An 18,216-nucleotide genomic window follows, 5' to 3' on the forward strand; every position below is an offset into this window, starting at 1 on the left:
ATATATATATATATATTATACATACATACATACACATACATATACAACGTATATGCACAAAAACTATGCTAATATTAAGCGGAATGTCTGTCCCAAATAAAGGGTATTCACTCCTCATTTCTTATTTTATTTTTCTACTAAGGTTTTAGGCATTTAGAAAAGCACACTTCTCAATCAACTATTGTTTTTATATTTGCTATTAAAATTATTTTATTCATAGATAAAACTTTAAAACATTGTTATAATAAATTTTGATAAAACCAACATTAACTGGATTTAAAAAAAAATACATTTTGAGAGGTTAATCTTAGCACCCCTGCCACTATTGTGAATTGAAATAACACTCTTAAAGTAATTTCATCTCAGAATATATTTTTATGGCACCTTGGATAAATAAGATTATGGTTTAGACAATTGTTTAGGGGCACATTTATTTCTCTGAGACATTTTAATGTTCTAGATTTGTTCCCCAACAATACTGTTGGGGTTTGTATTGATGCTATTTTAGAATATTTACGTGATATAAAAGGTGCCTTTATATATAAGCATATGCTATTCCACCCCTTGCAAGCTATTTGCACTAACCCCTTCCCCCCTCCCAAGCTGCGTTCTTAATTGTATATCGCAGTAGTAGCCTGCTCCAGGGTTTACATGCTCTCAGCAGAAAATCTCTCTAGCTTTGGCAGAATGGATCTATATATTGAAATAGAAGATCCTCAGCGTACATCCCCAGACAGCGCTGAAGATAATTGCTGCAGAGTGAATGTAAACATCAGGGGAAGAAACTACAGTAATACAGAGGTAAGTAGCTGGGGTGGGGGTTAGTGCTGATTATTTTAGGATGACTGGTGGGAGGGGGGGTTCCTGCTGATTTTTTAAGAAGGGCTTAGAGGGGGCGGGGTTATACCGACTAATTTAGAACGGCTGAAAGGAGGGGGGTGCATTAGCATTACAAGGACAGAGCTGTACTAAATGTTAGGGAGTGCTATCGTGTATATCTGAGCGCCAAGATTTGAAATAAATGTGCTAAACAAAGGCAGCTCCCCTGCATACAATAACAGGACAACAACATGCCTTCACACCATTTGTTTGCCTCTAAATAGAACTGCACAGTTAACATGAAACCTTATTGAGGGAGTATACAGTACTTTGCAAATACAATTCATCTGTATGGTAAGGAAAATGTGTAAAAACCTGAAATCTTTCTACTACAGCAAATGCGTAATGATTAATGAGTGAAAATGTTCCCAAGCACAGAGCTGTCTGGGGAATACAACTAGGTCCACAAAGTCATAACAGAGGGAATTCTGGATGACGTTGGAATGAATTAGACATACAATAATCCGACACCAAGAAGTATGGGTCCTGTGCATATTTTTACTTGCCAGATTCAGCCATGCTTGCCAAGAGGCATTGGCGTTGACACTCTGTCCAAAACTGTGTTTATAGAACCAGCAGAGAGTAGAGGGGGGTATTGACAGTGGCAATTGAAAGAAGGGAGTATCAATAGACAAAAAAAAAAGAAAAGAAAAATAAAAGAGAGACATGTATAATAAACATTAGCTACAGATTAGGCATTATTTTGGTATACAGGCTCATCATGCATGTAACAGTTGCAATTTATAATATGTAAAAATAAAAATTAACATAAAAAGTGTTACTGTGTGTATTTGATACTGCTAGAAGAATGGCCAGATACCACAATTAAAATTAAAGAGACACAACAGACAAGCCAGATGACTACCCACTGGTGGTGTACAAATGACTGTCCTCTAATATTTACTGCCAATTAGTTTTTTTAAATAACAGGCTTCAGTGTAACTTCATGTGTTCTAGAAAAATATTACATGGCTATAAAAGCTGGCGCAAAAGTTCACTTGCAGCTTCTGGCATCGGCTTTTATGATCTGACCCTTAATTGATTGCTAGGGGCTTAAGTTCCACCTTTACTCCATCTTTCACAAATCAACCTCTACATGTTATTCTGAATGAAATTTGAAAGCTATGTCATTCTTTGTGATAGGTCAGTACTTTATGATGACTTTTATTAGTTTATTGGTATAGTATATACTCATACATATTAATATCCGTGTATTATTTACTAAACAGAGTAAGAAGTAGTGAGATTAGGTTCACTCATAGCCAGGATATAATGATACTATACAAACCCGTCATATAAATTGAGGGTCTCTTAGTTAACTGTATTTTTCTCTGTTTACTGCCTTCCTGATAATATTATACTTCTGTCCCCATAAGGGAATCCTACTGTTAGCATTCATTTGCATTGCCCCTGCTACTATGTAGTCTAGTGCCCTTTCTCTCAACAGCTGCAGACTAAAGTGGTTCATTTATGTCTGGAGGGTTTGAACACTGGTTAAGGCACGCACACACATTTCAATCTTATTATAAGATAATTCCAAACACATCAACTAACAATGGAGGCATATGAGGGCTTTTTTGCAGTAACAATTATTTTGTCACATTTAAGAAGAAACCATCAGACAGACTGAAAAGTTCTTCATATTGCACAAGAGTAGACAAGAGGTGCAAAGGTTCTTGACAGAGGTCCTGGCTAAATGTAAATGGTGCTTGCACACTGGTAAATTATGTATTTGCCCACTCATATGCTGAAATTACAAATTAAGGGGGGTTAAATGTTTATTGAAATTGAAAAGCTCTTGACCACTTGAAGTCCGCATTGTTTATACCCCTTCCTGGCCAGGCCATTTTTCTGTATTCAGCGTTGCGGTTCTTTGACTGACATTTATTCCGTCATGCAACCCTGTACTGGAATGTATTTTATACCATTTTTTGGGGACAGATAGAGCTTTCTTTTGGTGGTATTTAATCACCACTGGGGGTTTTATTTTTTACTATATTTACAATAAAAATTTACAGAAAAATGAGAGAAAAAAAGTGTTTTTTACATTATGTTAGGAAACACTTATTATTACCCAATTTTTTGATAAAATATAAAAGACGGGGTCACGTCGGGTAAATAGACACCAAACATGTCAGGCTTAAAAATTGCGCGCACCCTGCGAAAATCACAAAAAACTACAATACCCAAAATTGACCATAGGCGACGCTTTAAAAGCTTTTACCGCTCATCAGTTTTGTGTTATCAGTGATTGATGGCCCTAAAATTATCGCTCACATTGCAGCGTTCGCGGCAATATGTGCGGCGTAATGGGCGCAATCATCGTTTTCGCAGGTATGCGCACCTGACGCATGTTTGCATGCGTGTGTGTATGTATGGGTGGGGGCTTTTAAAAAAAAAAATTTAATTCTTTTTTATTTTGGAAACTTTAATTTTTTTCCTATTTGTTTTGTTTTTTTTCACTTAACTTTATTGCTATCACATAGGGGGCTAAGAAACCCCTCTATGTGATAGCAAAAAATGTGGCAGGTCCTCTTTACGGAGACATCAGGGGTCTCCAAGACCCCTAATGTCACCTAGGACCCCCCTAAAGAAGCTGGTGAAGCAGAGATCTGCTTCATCAGCGTCTCTCCAGGGTCTGAAGCTGGAGAGTGACACAAGAATGCGGAAGTGATGTAACATACATCGCTTCCGCAATCTGGCATCGGAGAGGGGACCGGAGGGAGCTCGTGTACAGAGCTCCCTCTGATCCCGTGACAGAGGCCATATGCTGGTCCCGGGCTCGCACCGGGCACAGCGTGACAACTGGAGGGGAGGGCAGCGTAGGGAGGGGACACGGGCTGGCAGCTCATACAAGCGATCCGCCGACTCTATAGCCGGCGGATCGCTTGTATGTTAACAGGCATCGGTGCCCGTTTTTAAATCGCTGGTGTTTCCTGCTCTTGCGCGCCCTGCGGCACGAGCAAGTGGGCGTGGCTGAGCGGACGTCTAAAGACGCCCGCTCAGATCTAGAGACCTTTCGGCCGGCCGTTTTTTTACAACGGCCGGCCCTGAGGTGGTTAAACAAATCCTTCACTTTATCAACAAAAAGTGTTTTATATGAATTGCTTAGTAGTTTATTTTCTAAGAACTAATAGGCATACTAAGAGTTTAAATGTGAAATGGAAACAAAGTAAAAAACAGCATAAAGTTAACATAACATACATAACAGAACACAGAACTGAAAAACATGACACTAAATACCCTGTAAAAACGTCCTGCTTTTCTCTGCAAAAACACAGATGGCATCAATATATATAATTATATATTTGCGGAGTTAGAGACAGCAACAAAAAAGCACAAGATGGCCCTAAAATATATAAAATGACATGACTTACCTATGAATGACTGCAAACAGATCCTCAGTAGTCCTAGGTCTGGTTGGAGTTAACATTTCATCCCTGCCATCAAATCTGTCATTGGTCCGTATACGGGGTGAACTTGCAGTTTTTGTTTCAAAAACATCAGCTACAAAAGGAACAAAATGAATGCTCAACGTTTGTACACAATCTATGAACTAATACCATTCTTTCAAAGTAGAGAAACACTTTGACCATTAGAGACAACCTTTTATGCATTCAGAAATGATAAATTAACTTTTTTTTTAAATCACTATGGGAATTAAACATACACATTTATATGGGCATGCAGGTGTCATTTTTAAGGTACTAACAAAATGATCCTCTATAAGGAAGTGGGACAGTATAGGAAAATAATTTCTCTTACCAGTGTCATCTTCCTGGAATATATTTTGGTCACAGTTTGTGCTCCCATTCTTGCCATCTGGGACGCTGGCCTCATCAGACATTGTAGGCTGCTCCTCCTCTTCCTGGTGATTTGGGCTCTCCAGAGCAGGAGACAAAGTAAAAACTGTGATGTCCTCTGCAACTTTGCAAGATGACACGGTCTCTTCTCCTGCTTGGCAGTTCAAACTTGCAGCCTCTTCTAAACTGTTTTCTCCTGCTGTACGACCATTTACCTCCTCACAATGTTCGCTTACAGAATCCTTCTCAGAGGCTTTTGGCATGCTTCTCACATTTTCATTGACTTGAGCTATTTTTTCTGCTGCCAAATCAAGCTGCGGAGGTGGAACGATAAGGAACAATTTGGGCTTCTTTGAAACAGGAGGAGGCTTCTTGTTTGGAGATGCATTTGGCGGACTTTTGGAAGTACTTGCTTTCTTTTGTGGCGATGACATTTCGGACAACATAGATTTGTCTCCATTGAGTGCTGAATCCCGATATTCTTCTTCTCTGCCTCCGTCGTTTGTATTTTCAACAGTAGTAAATCTAGCTGACTTGTTCGAAGAATCTGAGTATTGTAGCTGCTCAACATGCAAGTTCACATTTTTATTTTCTCTAATGCTTTTACTGTAACTGAGATCTGAGGAGACAGATGGCACTGAAGATGGCCGTGAAAATATGGGTGACGTTACATACTGAAGTTCTGGCTGTGGCACCTGCTCAGCTATATTTTCAGCTTCTGGTTGTGATGCTTTTTTAATAGACTTTAACTGCACCATTTGCAGTGCCTGAGCAGTAATAAGAGGAGCAATTGGACTTACTAATTCTTGTTTATTAGGGGGGATATTTAGTGGATTAACAAACCTAGCATTCCCTTTTTTTTTAGGGAAGAGCTCATTTTTTATTTTTAGTGTTTCTGTGTTAAGAGGAGGAGCTGTCTTGAAGTGCAAAGTGGGAAGAGGAGGAGGGGGAGGAGCTTGTGGGGGATAGGGCTTTTGTGTACATTTATCAATGTTTTCTGAATGTGATAGCCAAAGATTGTCCCCGGGTGATAGAAACACTGCTGCCTCTGGAGGTGGAGGTGGTAAATTTGGAGATGGTGGCAAAGTACCATTGTCAACCACATTTATCATAGGTGGAGGGGGTGGGTCTGGTGTAAGGGAGGGCGTTGGAGAGGATGGCAAGACCATTGTAGTTTTTTTGATAGCCTGCTGTGCAGAGTCTGATGTGTTTGATGAAAGAGAAGTTGATGATGAAGAAATAGAGACTGATGATATTAGAGAAGATCTTCTTTCAGGCACTTTGGGCTTTACTTTATTTTTTCCAGTTCCTGGAGACATACTTCTCATGAGCAGTGGGACAGGTGTTAGGTTCGTTGGGGTGTTTGATTGGCTTGAATACCCACTAGAAGGTGACGTGACTCTGCAAGGCTTTTCAGGAGAGGAGTTAATTGGTTTGGATAGGCCACTATGCATTTGTTGTTCAGAAGAATGTTCTGATTTCTTAGGGGAGTGCAATGTAGATTTTGGTTGCTCATCAATGTAATAACTCCATTGATCAGCGTATTCAGATTTTATGCTGCTTGTCTCACTATGAGAGGGAGTAATAGGACAAATAGAGTACATGTTGGCAGCTGTGGCAGACAGTCCGCTACTACTTGCACTTACTGTGCTCTGACTGCGAGAGCGCAGCACCCAAGGATCCTCATAGTCACTGCATGGACTCTGTGATGGTGAGCTGCCACTTTTACTCTTCAAGTTTAACTGTAATGACTGCTGAAGAGTGGCAATAAGCTTTTCATTAAGCACCTGGCCATTAGATTGGAGGTCTTTCTTAGGTGGACGTCTGAGAGAGTCTGTCCTAGAAGGAGGGGGAGGTGGTTTTTTGGGCTTTTTCAGAGATATGCTGCGTGTAAGAGATTTGTCACTATAACTTGATGTATCATCCTGGTTCAGTGTGTCTTTCTTATCAAAGATATTGAAGACGCTGTGACGGGGATTCTGAATGCCATTGTGCTGTCTCTGGTTACCTGACCCAACTCCAGAATCTATGTGCATTGAAGTGTAGTAGCCATCATGGTCTAAAGAATAGAGTGAACTTGTGTCAGCTTTCCTGTCTGAACTACAAGTGCTCATATTACTAACAGGGGAGCCAGAGACAGCGGATGATGGTTTCCTTAAAGGAACATTACTGTCATTTTCCCTAGTTTCACATGGCCACTGGTCTGTACTGTTAATGCTGCTGGTTATACTTCCGTTTCTTTGTCGACCATCTGAGTAGCTTGATTCACTGTGTGTATCACTGTCATGTGGGAGGCTATGAAAGGCTGCATTTCTTTTGTATGGTATTGTTTGTGGGCCATTGTTCATGCTGTTTGTATTGTTGGGAAGCTTTATATGATCACCTAAGTTAATGATCATTGTGGCACCAGGGGATATTGCATCTGAGGCCTGAGAATGCCTCAATGAACTGTTTTCACTCCAGTTAGTACTACAGAAGCGGTGATCACCCTTACTGCTGATACTGAGCTCTCTACACACACTTTTACTATTGGAAGATGAGCTATGAGATGATGGTTTACTGTCCAATTGCCCACTGCTCTGAGAAGTGTTAATGGCAATCACCTCCGAAGAAGAGGACAACATGGCATTAGGGATGACACTTGTGGAGTAAGCTGCATGGGGAGACACCACACATGCTGGGTTTGAAAAGGTGTCTCTTTCTGATCCCCGAACTTCTTGAGATTTTGGCCTCGGGAGTGTTCCAGGTCTGTGGTTATTTCTTAGGTGAACAACACTTTCATCCACCTTCAACTTGCTTAGCTGGCGTGGCAATGTAATAAAAGAGTCTTCTATCCTGTTGGAGCTTTCTGTCCTTTGCTCAAGGGACTGCAGGCAGACCCGAGCCCCTGTCCTTGGTAAACTGCGGAAATTCAGATCGCCATTGGGTCTTAGAGAACATCCAGCAGGGTCGCTCAGAGTGGACATGTTTCCAGAAGAGCCAGACATTAGAGCTGCTATGCCTTGTCCTTTCTGGGCTCGAATTCTTCGAACAGAAGGAGGTACTATCTTTACCTCTTCAGTCTGGCAGCTGAAGTCCCTGGTTTCAGACCGCAGTGAAGGTGAAAGGCATGGCTCGAGATTGTCCAGTGCATTATAGCTTTCCGGTATGTGCATTGAATGTCCTCTGAAACCTATTTGCCCAGCACCTGCTGTTGGAACAGAATAAAAACAGTTAGGAGATGCATAAGAGAAATTACCAAACACTGCTGCTTTGTGATCAATCTAATATATGGCAAAAATTATATAAAGCAATATTATTTAAAAACCAACGCAATTAAAAAATTTATATTGGTTTTAACAGTTAATGATTGAAATGTTAGCGGCAGCACATCATGCAAAATAATGTAAGTAAAAAGATTGGACAGTCAAGAAACAAAGAGAAGCTTTAGATTTAACATATTTAGTGCCCTTGGCTGCAATGTATTTGCAGCTATTTGTCATGGTTTGTATTGTTTTCATTTTGACTGTTCCATCCAATACTATAAAGATTAAAAAATTGCAAAGTTAATAAGAAACAATTAAGGCCTAATATTGCTACAAACTACTTCTGTAGACACAAAACAGCGACTGCCACCTCATGCTCAACACATACAGTAGTTACAAGTCATGCCAGTTTTAGGATAAGTTATAGTGAAGTAAAACCCACACAGACACCACTGCTTTCATGGGAGTAGTATGTACTACGCTCACGTTTTCCCTTGCCATAGAGTAGAGCTGATGCAGCACATTGCCAGACAGTTCAGCGGCATTTAGAATAGTTAATATTAGTTCAGAGATTAATGTGGGTCACAAACAGTACAACAGGAAGGGAAATGTAAGTACAACACTTTTTGTGATTGTTTCAGTGCAAGTAGTTAGTAAACTTTCCCCTTTACCTTGACCAGAACTGATTTTTTTTTACAACCAGACTGTTTTAAAGGCTATCAGACTGTATTGATTGATGGTTGGCGGTATATGTAATTAGGTTGGTAGTGGTGAGCAATGAGGATGATAGTTGCTGGTGGAATACAGTTCTGATGAGCCATACCTAGCTCCTTTTGTATGTTGTCTGGGACGCCAGTTATAGTCTTTCTCCTTTTGACCTTCTTCGGACGTCTTACCACAGTGTCAGTGTGAATAAGAGACCGCCTGAAGCTGGCCTGGCGGTCGAAATTCTCCCCTGATACAGAGTAGTAGAATAAGCAAGGCAACATTAATTCCAAGCACGCTAACATCATGCATCGGTTACCTCAAAATTATTGGGACAATAACAGAGACGGCATTAATGGATGATGATGTTAGTATTAGTTCTAGTAGAGGCATACATTAAAGACAGCACACTTTGTCACAATAAGGTGTCCAAACTGCAAAGCAAGTGTATTGGTGGAACAGCCGAATATCAGCAAGACTGCCATTAACCCCAAAATGTGTTTACGTCATCCAAAGAGGAGTGGGACCCCATCAAAATGGCCAAAGCAGGATGCAGACCCAAGGCCTCACTCCAAAGATAAGGGAAATTGTCAGATGGTTTAACTCTCCAGCATCTACCAAAGACTTAAATATCAGTTTCAGGTAGATTGACCCGAATATGTGTAGCTTATGAAAAACGTATTCCATACAGTCATAAACGAATTCTTTAAGTGACACTGTCAGGGCAAGGTGACAGTGTCTCTGGCAAGGGCACCCCCCAGATACCATACTTCCCTTTCCTGCACTCCCTTATTGTTTCTTGCTCTTGAGCAGCCCGCGCTGGTCAGATGTTCCCTCATACCCGGAAATGGCAGGTATGGTCTAGCTGTAGAGGAGCAAGGGGCTACAGAGAGTACAGGCAAGTATATAGGCAGGGGGTGCTCTTTCCAGAGGCACTGTCACTTTGCCCTGCACGGCCAAGGTGACTATGTCTCTTTAAGAAAATATTAAACAAATTTTGCATAAATTAAAAATTATTACTGGGCACATAAATCAAGAATGCATTACTGGGCACATATTTGCTAGTAATTTCCTAGATATCTATAACTGTGATAGTACTTAGTGAAAAATTATATTGTAACTGTAGTTTCCCTTTATATTGTAAAGCAATGTGCAAACTGTTGGTGCTACATAAATCCTGTATAATAATAGTACTCTTTACTTATATGGCACAATCTATACTGTATATATACACTTTCTATTTAGTTTCAGGGCCCATTCGCACTTTGCTGTTCTTGTGCATTGTGTTAACGCATGGTTTGTCATGCATTAACGTGCCTTCTGTTAAGGCAGCCCATTTATTTTGGGGGGAAAAACCTACATGCCGCAATTTTTCAATGCAGCACACCACAAGGCATGGTAGTGCATGGTCAATGTGTTGTAGTGTACTGCAATGCATGTGCGCTGGAGCGGAGTTGCCTAAGTGTGTTAAGGTGCATTCAAAATGAATTAGTTTGTCCATAGCAACCAGATCCTTGTTTTCTAGAGCATTTTCCAGAGTTTGGATGATAATATTAAATAGTAATGCCTGCAGTAAACAACAACCTTTTTGTGACAGCATGTACTAAGGTTTGTAAGAAAGCTTAACAAGTACTTAATAACAGAAATGTCAGGCTGTGTCCAGGGACGTGGGCTGCAATACAACAATGCATGCAGCACATTGAAATCCATATATCCATCATAGCACACATGCATTTTTCATAAGCACCCTTCAATAACTATAGACCTGATCACTTCTCTTTCATGAAGTGTATGGAACAGAACATGCAATGTGTAACATCAAGCACCAGAAACGCAGCATGCATATGACCAAAAACACCAGGAAGTCGCAATCTGCTAACACCTACAGTACAGTTCTAAAATGTATGCTAGGCCTACATGAAAGAAGAAATGCTTTACATATTGTTTGATTCCAGTGCCCACACAGTATGTTCAAGTCCTTAGAAAGCATCTGTCATGAATTTGCACTTGCAGCATTAGTAACAATTTCCCAGAGCAGGCACCAGCTATGCGGCACCCTTCAGTTACTCAGGACATACAATACACAGCATACGCAACGAATGGAAGATTGCAGGTCTAGCTGAGACTTTTAGTTCCTCAAGGTGATCTTATGCCTGTGCACCTACATGTATTTTAGCACACATGAGCGAAGTACCATTCTTCAGGTTTTAGTATGGTGTCATGGAAACAATCAAGTAAGCAAATGTCATATAAGCGTATCTAAAATAGCAACCAGTTCTTCTAGTGGTAGATTTAGAAGTAGAAATAACATATTTAAGGAATTACTAAAATACTCTTATCCTTGTAAAATATATTTATGTATCACAGAAAATCAAACCCAACAAGTTCAATTTTGACACATGATTAACATTCTATCAGTAACCCAGAAGCAGTCTGGGCTTGTATATAAAAAGTGTGCAACCAATCCTTTTTTTCAACCCTGTACAGCAGAAACAACAGCCGGCAGTCACTATCGGCAACAAGCTATTTTCATGATAGCACACTTTATACATAAGCCTTTAGAGTCCTGATGTATGTTAAATTGTCAAAGGAGAGAGCTCTATCTGACAATTCAAAGCAATGGATCAACCTCCAGCTGTCATTCTCCAGTGCAGATTTGAACTTGATTGGTTGCTGTGATTCAGCTAAAGCAGGTATTAGACAGGTTATTAGATCAGGTTCAATATCAATATTACCTAGGCATACCCCTATTACTGAAATGGAACGCTCAGCACATACCACTATTTATGCCTGCATTCACAACTTAAAAAGACATAATCTAAAATCTGTCAATATCCTATGATGACACAGCTAATGTTACTGAACCTTTGATTGAAAATGCCATTCTTATTTATAACAGATTCTTCTTTTTTTACCTTTTCCACATGGCTACCCTTTCATTTGATATAACAATATGGTAGTGTAGTGTCTCAGCCATAGGAGGGCAGGAGCAATACATTATTGCTACATTGTGGCTTTGTGTCAGCTGGCCCTAGGTCTTACAGAATGAGCATGCACACAACTCCTCGCTTCTCATGCTCCACAGCTGTCCCCCTCCCCCATTATTTAAACCACTCCCAAAGCCCCATTCATAGCATTGTCTTTTAAAGGGAACTGAATAACCATGCATTCCGAATGCAGCTCTACAAAACAGCCCTTTAATGTCCAATTCCCCTCTATTCTGTTCAGTAAGAAATATTTGCACGTATAGCTAACAGTGCTCACAGTGACCTTGTAAGTATTTATTGTTACCAGAAAACGAAATATACTGATACTCAATAAACATACAAATTTCAGCATACTTCGACAATTATATTGTGAGCACATTCTGATGATGAATGTTAGGAATCTGTTAAAACTCTGAAAACCTATTCTCTTTATGTTTACAGCAGATATTCAGTAAAGGTTGATGTGTTGTCCATAGCAACCAAATCGATGTACTAAGCCTTTTTTCTAAAGCACAATTGAATTTACATGGAAGTAACTGGTTGATATGGGTAACATCTCTAGTTTAATTTGCCTGTTCATTAGTTCCATGTTATAAGTCAATGTATGCTGCGGCACTGTAGTAAAAATTCAGGCAAAACCAATGCTGTGTTTTCTTTGTGTTCCTTCTTTTTATTGTGTTCACTTGTGTTCCTCCCTGTTTTTGTTATCCTTGTGTTTAAAGCTAGGCCTATAAATGTTATTCTGAGGCTGGGGCTTTACAAAACAATTTTGAACTGAGAGAATATGGGGCCTACCATTGCTGACCTTTCCTTCTGAAAATGCTTGCTGCCTTGATCATCCTATACAATACTTTACCTGTTTATATGCAGATCAGAATTCCTGACTTCACTCTCACTTTCTCATCTGCAGCTAAAATTAGTGTTCGCAGAAATAGGTCAACAATGGCAGTCACAGTACTTCTATTAAGATTATTTTAACTTTATTTTATCCTATTTGTTTAGGTACAAGCACCAGGCCTATTTATACAGGTTCTGGCTGTACTAACGTTTTCATTTACTGGAATCCATAAAGGTGCTGTGGGTGATTAACACTAATGATGTAAGCCCAAAGGAAACAAACTGTCATATGAATCTGTATGGAAATCACAGTGAGCTGTGAACACACTGCAATTCTACAGATTTCTAATGCACTAAATTTTTTGTTTGTTTTTGCATGTGCAAATGCATTGTTCTGCATCTACTCCAGCTTTAAACTCAAGCTTGCAGGATGTGTGTTTTACCTTAATGTTATGGTATATTTACAAAAAGTGCTGCATGTTGCTGTACATTACCCATCAATTATTCTCGGCTATATCAAAATTCTGTGTCCTGAATGTAACTGAAGTGCAACATGTGACTAGTTTCAATTGCCGGTCTGTGATAAGCCACAGATGTCACTTGCTGTTAGAATAATTGTTCCTGGGACTATTATGGTGTTGCTGTCAGAAATCCCAGGGGTTGCTTTATAAATAGCTCACATGGCTGTTTGCCCTGCGAATATCTCTGAATGTTTGTCCTGTGCGTATATATGCACAAGCGAACATTCCCCATTTTTCTTCCTTTACAACTGTAATTGAACATTCTGGTTGTAATATCGCATTAGGACCACTAGGTGGTGGCAAAGGAGCATAGAAAAGAAGTGTTTATTACCTGCCTCTGAGTAGTGATGTGCTGGAGTTTCTACCAAGCAAAACTGTAATGGACACACCCTTTCCTGGCCAAATCAGCTGCAGCAGTGGCATTCCCTGTCCCTTTGTGATGTGTAGCTGTGGGGTGGGGGATGCCCCTACCACAACTGATTGGGGGGGCGTCAGTCACAGTTTTGGCAGACTCGGGCAATCTGGGTTAACAAGAAACTACCTCTCATGACTACTCATGAGGGGCATGTGTGCTTGTTTGGTCCATATGTGTGTTGTGGTTCAACGCTGTTGAACTATGCGTTAATAAAGAAAAAAAAACGGGAGTGCCCAGCAGATGCAGACAATCAGACACAGACAGGTTTAAATGTGTCTTTAATTTAAGTGGTTGTACAGAAGTAATTTAGGTAATGTGTACAGACACATTAGGCCCACTGTAAAGGTGCCCACACACCTTACGATAATCGTGGGAAATCCCGCGATCATCGTAAGGTGTGTGGGAGCCGTTCGACCTCTGCTACTATAAGGTCGCACGACTTTTACCTTTGCAACATGTTCGACAACCAGCCGTACATCGTACGATGTTCGGCTGGTTTGTGGCATGTTTCGCAAGATAAAAGCCGCACGGGCCAGTGTGCGCAAGCACACACTGCCCGTTCAGCATTGCGGGCTTGCAATCATCGCAAGTACGATCTGCCTGTCCAAGATGGGCAGATCGTACGTTTTTTTAATTACCTTACGACCATCGCAAGACAAAAGTCTTGCGATGGTTGTAAGGTGTGTGCCCAGCCTAAGTAATGGATAAAGGTGCCCATACACTGTACGATTATCGTACGAGAATCGCAGGAAATCCCGCGATCGCACGATAATCGCAAAGTGTATGGAAGGCTTGCGACCGTTTTTACTGTACGGTCGCGCGTCTTCCGTCGAACAAGCAGGCTGGAAAACCCACCGGGAATCGTACATTCTCGGCGAGTTAGTGGCCTGCTTGACAGGCAGGGTTGTACAGTGTATGGCCACCTTAAGGGAGAGGAACTGTAAAAGCTAAATCTGGTGTCTTGATTTCCCCAGCGGCTGTGCTCTCCAGTACAAGATTCAGGGAAAATGACTTCTATATGTCTATCATTTTAATTAATTAAATCTGTGTTTTACAAACCTCACCTAGAGTATAAGTAAGGTTGACATCAACTGTATTTTTGCATGCATGGTTTTGCTCAATGGAAACTGATCATGTATTCCCAAACTGAGCCAAACATAGGACATCAGCTAAAAGAGGATTAGAACGTGAAGATCTTTTATAACCTCAAAGTGGAACTATAAACTCCTGTCCTTTATAGCCAAGGAAGGTGCCATCCTAGTCTCTATTTGGATTGCAGTTGCCATGGTGCTGCACATGTGATTAGTTATGACAACAGCTATTTGAGGGTTTGAAAGTTCGGTTGAGAGCTAAAACAAGCACACTGGCAACCTTGGCAGTTGGCATGCCTTAAAAGTAACTGTTTTGGGAGACATTAAATGGTGGGTCTAATGTCTCTTTAACCATTTGCTGTTGCAATTAAACAGCCAGACGGCTGCTTCTTGGATGTGCATGGCCGTTTTTAACCACTTGCTGTCCGGGGCATTTTCTTACTATTTGCGCACATATGATAAAATATATATATATTTTTTTGGCTAGAAAACAGCTTCACACCCCCAAACAATGATATATGTTCTAAAAGCAGAGGCCCTGTAGAATAAAAAAAATGCTAGTTGCAATTTTTTTACGTTGCACTGTTCTTGCGCAAATGTTTATCAAACCAGTATTTTTAGGAAAAAAATACACTAAATTAAAATTTAGTACACAGAAACATAATATAATACCCAATTTTTTGGTGAAATATGAAAGATGGGGTCACGGTGGGTAAATAGATAGCGAACATGTCAAGCCTTAAAATTGCGTTCGTCCGTGAAGCCGCAAAAAAAGTCAATAAACAAAATTTACCATAGGGAACACTTTTACCGCTCATCAGTTTAGTGCTAACAGTGATTGACAGCGCTAGAATTATTGCTCTCACTCCGACGTCCGTGGTGATATGTAACATGTGTAGTGCAATTGACGTTGTCGCACGTAGGCGTACCGACGCGTGTTTGCGTGTGTATGTGCGTGCACGTGGGGGGGGCGGGGGACAAAAATTTTTTTTGCATTTCTAAAGTTTTCTTTTATGTTACTTTCATTTTTATAATTTTTAAACACTTTATTTCCAGGTCCAGTGATCGGAGGAGAGATCAGCGGCTGTACAGACACCGGATCACTTGTACATTAACAGCCGTCGCTGGCTTTTAAAAGCGGTTCCAAGAACACGGCTGCTGCAGTAGCCGTTTTTCTCTTTTTAACCACTTTAACAGGCTGACGTCTATAGACGTATTGTGGCCCGGAAGTGGTTAAACATCCTTTCCCACACTCGCCCCCGACTTGTGACTACTGTTATATACAAGCGTTCGGGCACCTATAGAGCCCCCCCCCCCGATGGTGCGGGGAAGTGTACAAACTTCACCCCCCAGCACTGGCTATCCTGGGCAGGACCGGCACGGTAGGTCTATGCGGCTGAATTGGTGGGAGATCAGGACACTTCCAGCAGCTGATCTCCCCTCCAATCACTGAATGCGGAAGTGATGTATATTACATTAGGCTGCTGTTGCCGGAGAAGAAAAACGGCCTGGACAGGAAGGGGGGTTAACACCCTGGTCTTCAAGTGGATAAAGCACACTTGTTAGATCCTTAAAGTATGTTCTCACTTTTCTGCAGCCAAATTGAGATAACACCTACTTTATATAAGTTGCATGTTCTCATTCACATACAGTAGCTTAACGTTAAAAAAAAAAAAAAATTATGCTTGCATTTTTAATTTGTTTCTGAAAACTCCACAGCTACAGTTTCCTTCTGCTTGACTGAAATATCTACAAGAAATGCTGCACTTACCATTGGCTCATCCTGATTCGGCTACCTGATATATATAACCCATTAGTAGAGTAGTTCCTATTCAACTGAATGCTCAGATAATATTGTGTTTTTACTTATGGTGATTTACAAATCAGAGAATATTGTTTTTCACAACATTTGACTAAACAGCCCTTAAGCAAATTCACCTTCTAGCTAGCTGAATTAGGATAAGAAGGAATATGATGGAACACTGTTAATGAGAAGATCATGACCATACCAGTAACATTTATGGGCACCATATCAGTCTGTATTGCTTGTGCCTCTTGGCGCATTTTCTCTTCTGGAGTGGGTAATGGGAGTGACTTGGTCCAGTTGGTGTGTGTGTCTGAGAACTCATAAGGAACTGGGGTTTTAGGTCTCTTCCCAGTCAGGAGCCTTTCCTCTTCACTTGAAGAAACTGAAAACTGAAAGAAAATAAGGTTTTATTAGCTTAGCTACCAAAGCTGAAGCAAGTAACCTGGACATGTGTTCATAAAAAGGCCACTTCACTGGGGTTCTTATATTATATTAAAAAATTAAGCAAAGAATGAAGGTCTGTTCCTAATAACAGTCAGACAAATTGTTACATTTATTTTTGTATCAGCACTGGGAAATTACATCTCAATGCTAGTTGCCTGATATGATAATAAACACACTTTTTTTTGCTCTACTTTAAAAAATTAGCCTCACTGTACTTCATATAGAGTAGTATCAAAATATTCCCAATACTGTAACAATTACCTAATCTAATATTTTTTAAAACATGGTGAAGAGTTTCTGCACAAAGATGCTCTTTTGTCAGCATTTAAGTTTTTTTTCCCCATTTATATTCATGAAACCAACCAGCTGTCTTATCTCATGTATGATGGCATAAAATCCATACATTCATATGAATTTATGCTCCACTGGCCCGAATGTCATACGGAAAGCCTGGTCATATATTAAAAGTGCAAGACAGCTCTGAAAATAGACTTTTTAAAAGACTTTGTAAACAAACCACTGCATAAACAGCCACTAGCCTGGCACACAGTGAATGCACTTAGGCAGAAATGCCTAAAATAAGGTAATTAGGGCTTAGGGGTACCTGAATGCAACTTCAGTAATACAGGACAAGCAAAGGTTTGCTGATGAAGCTACTAAGGACATAAAGGTGTCACAGCCAAAGCATGTTGATAGGACACATGTAATCATCTTGTACTTGGTGCAGAACCATAAATCTGTGTAGTCAGGGCAACTGAATGAATTAAACAGAGCTCTAATGCTTCACGAGCTCCCTTGCACACAAGCCTCCATTATTTTCTTAACTGAAGGCACCTATTCCAAGTAGGAAGCCAGTAGGGTTTATCTGTGTACACAAACCAGTCGATGCAAATGCTCTAGTTCTGAGCTATTCAAAGGTCATGAGTAAAATGATTAGTCTGATATAATACTTTTAGCTCACATGCACAAAGCTCCTTCAAAGACAAAGTCTGATGCCTAATAAAGTCCACACCAATAATGCACACTGGAAAGCACAAAATCGCCCCCTATGAAGTCATAAGTGTGTTTCTTATGTGTATGAACATACCAATTATAGTTCCAGTTGGCCAAACCAATTGGCTGACACTCCACAGCTGGAGGCTGAGGATTTACAATGGGCCAGCTGCTAACTGCAGCTTTCAGTCCATGAACAACTATCCTCTTCTATGGATCTAGCAGAGATCCAGTCACTGGCCAGATGCTGCCTGTAAAAGCACTCTGTAGTGGATGCTCTTCTGCAATGAGGCACAAGAAGTTACCAGTCAATCCACTAACATTCTCCAAAAAGTAAACAAACCATTTCTCAGAAGCCTGGAACACTTCTTTTTGCTACTAGAGACATGGCATTGCGAAAATGCTGGGCTATTATTTACCAATGATCTTTAAAGCTCCATTTTGATTACATAACTGTCTATGTGAAAACAGCACCACAATCTTATTCAC

At 40.4% G+C, this 18,216-nt stretch overlaps 1 protein-coding gene across 1 annotated transcript in view; it reads right to left on the reverse strand.

The window, feature by feature from the left end:
* NHSL1 (NHS like 1) overlaps window positions 1-18,216 on the reverse strand; it is a 194,046-nt gene that overhangs the window by 5,901 nt on the left and 169,929 nt on the right. Inside the window, exons 4-8 of the mRNA XM_018567328.1 lie at window positions 16,493-16,679; window positions 8,751-8,882; window positions 5,597-7,872; window positions 4,645-5,536; window positions 4,257-4,386 (exon numbers count right to left, since the gene is read on the reverse strand). Of these exons, the coding sequence (XP_018422830.1) occupies window positions 4,257-4,386; window positions 4,645-5,536; window positions 5,597-7,872; window positions 8,751-8,882; window positions 16,493-16,679 (3,617 nt within the window). The remainder of the gene's footprint in view (window positions 1-4,256; window positions 4,387-4,644; window positions 5,537-5,596; window positions 7,873-8,750; window positions 8,883-16,492; window positions 16,680-18,216) is intronic.

This window comes from Nanorana parkeri, unplaced genomic scaffold (assembly GCF_000935625.1).
Source record: "Nanorana parkeri isolate BGI_ZX_2015 unplaced genomic scaffold, ASM93562v1 scaffold1031, whole genome shotgun sequence".
NCBI lineage: Eukaryota > Metazoa > Chordata > Amphibia > Anura > Dicroglossidae > Nanorana > Nanorana parkeri.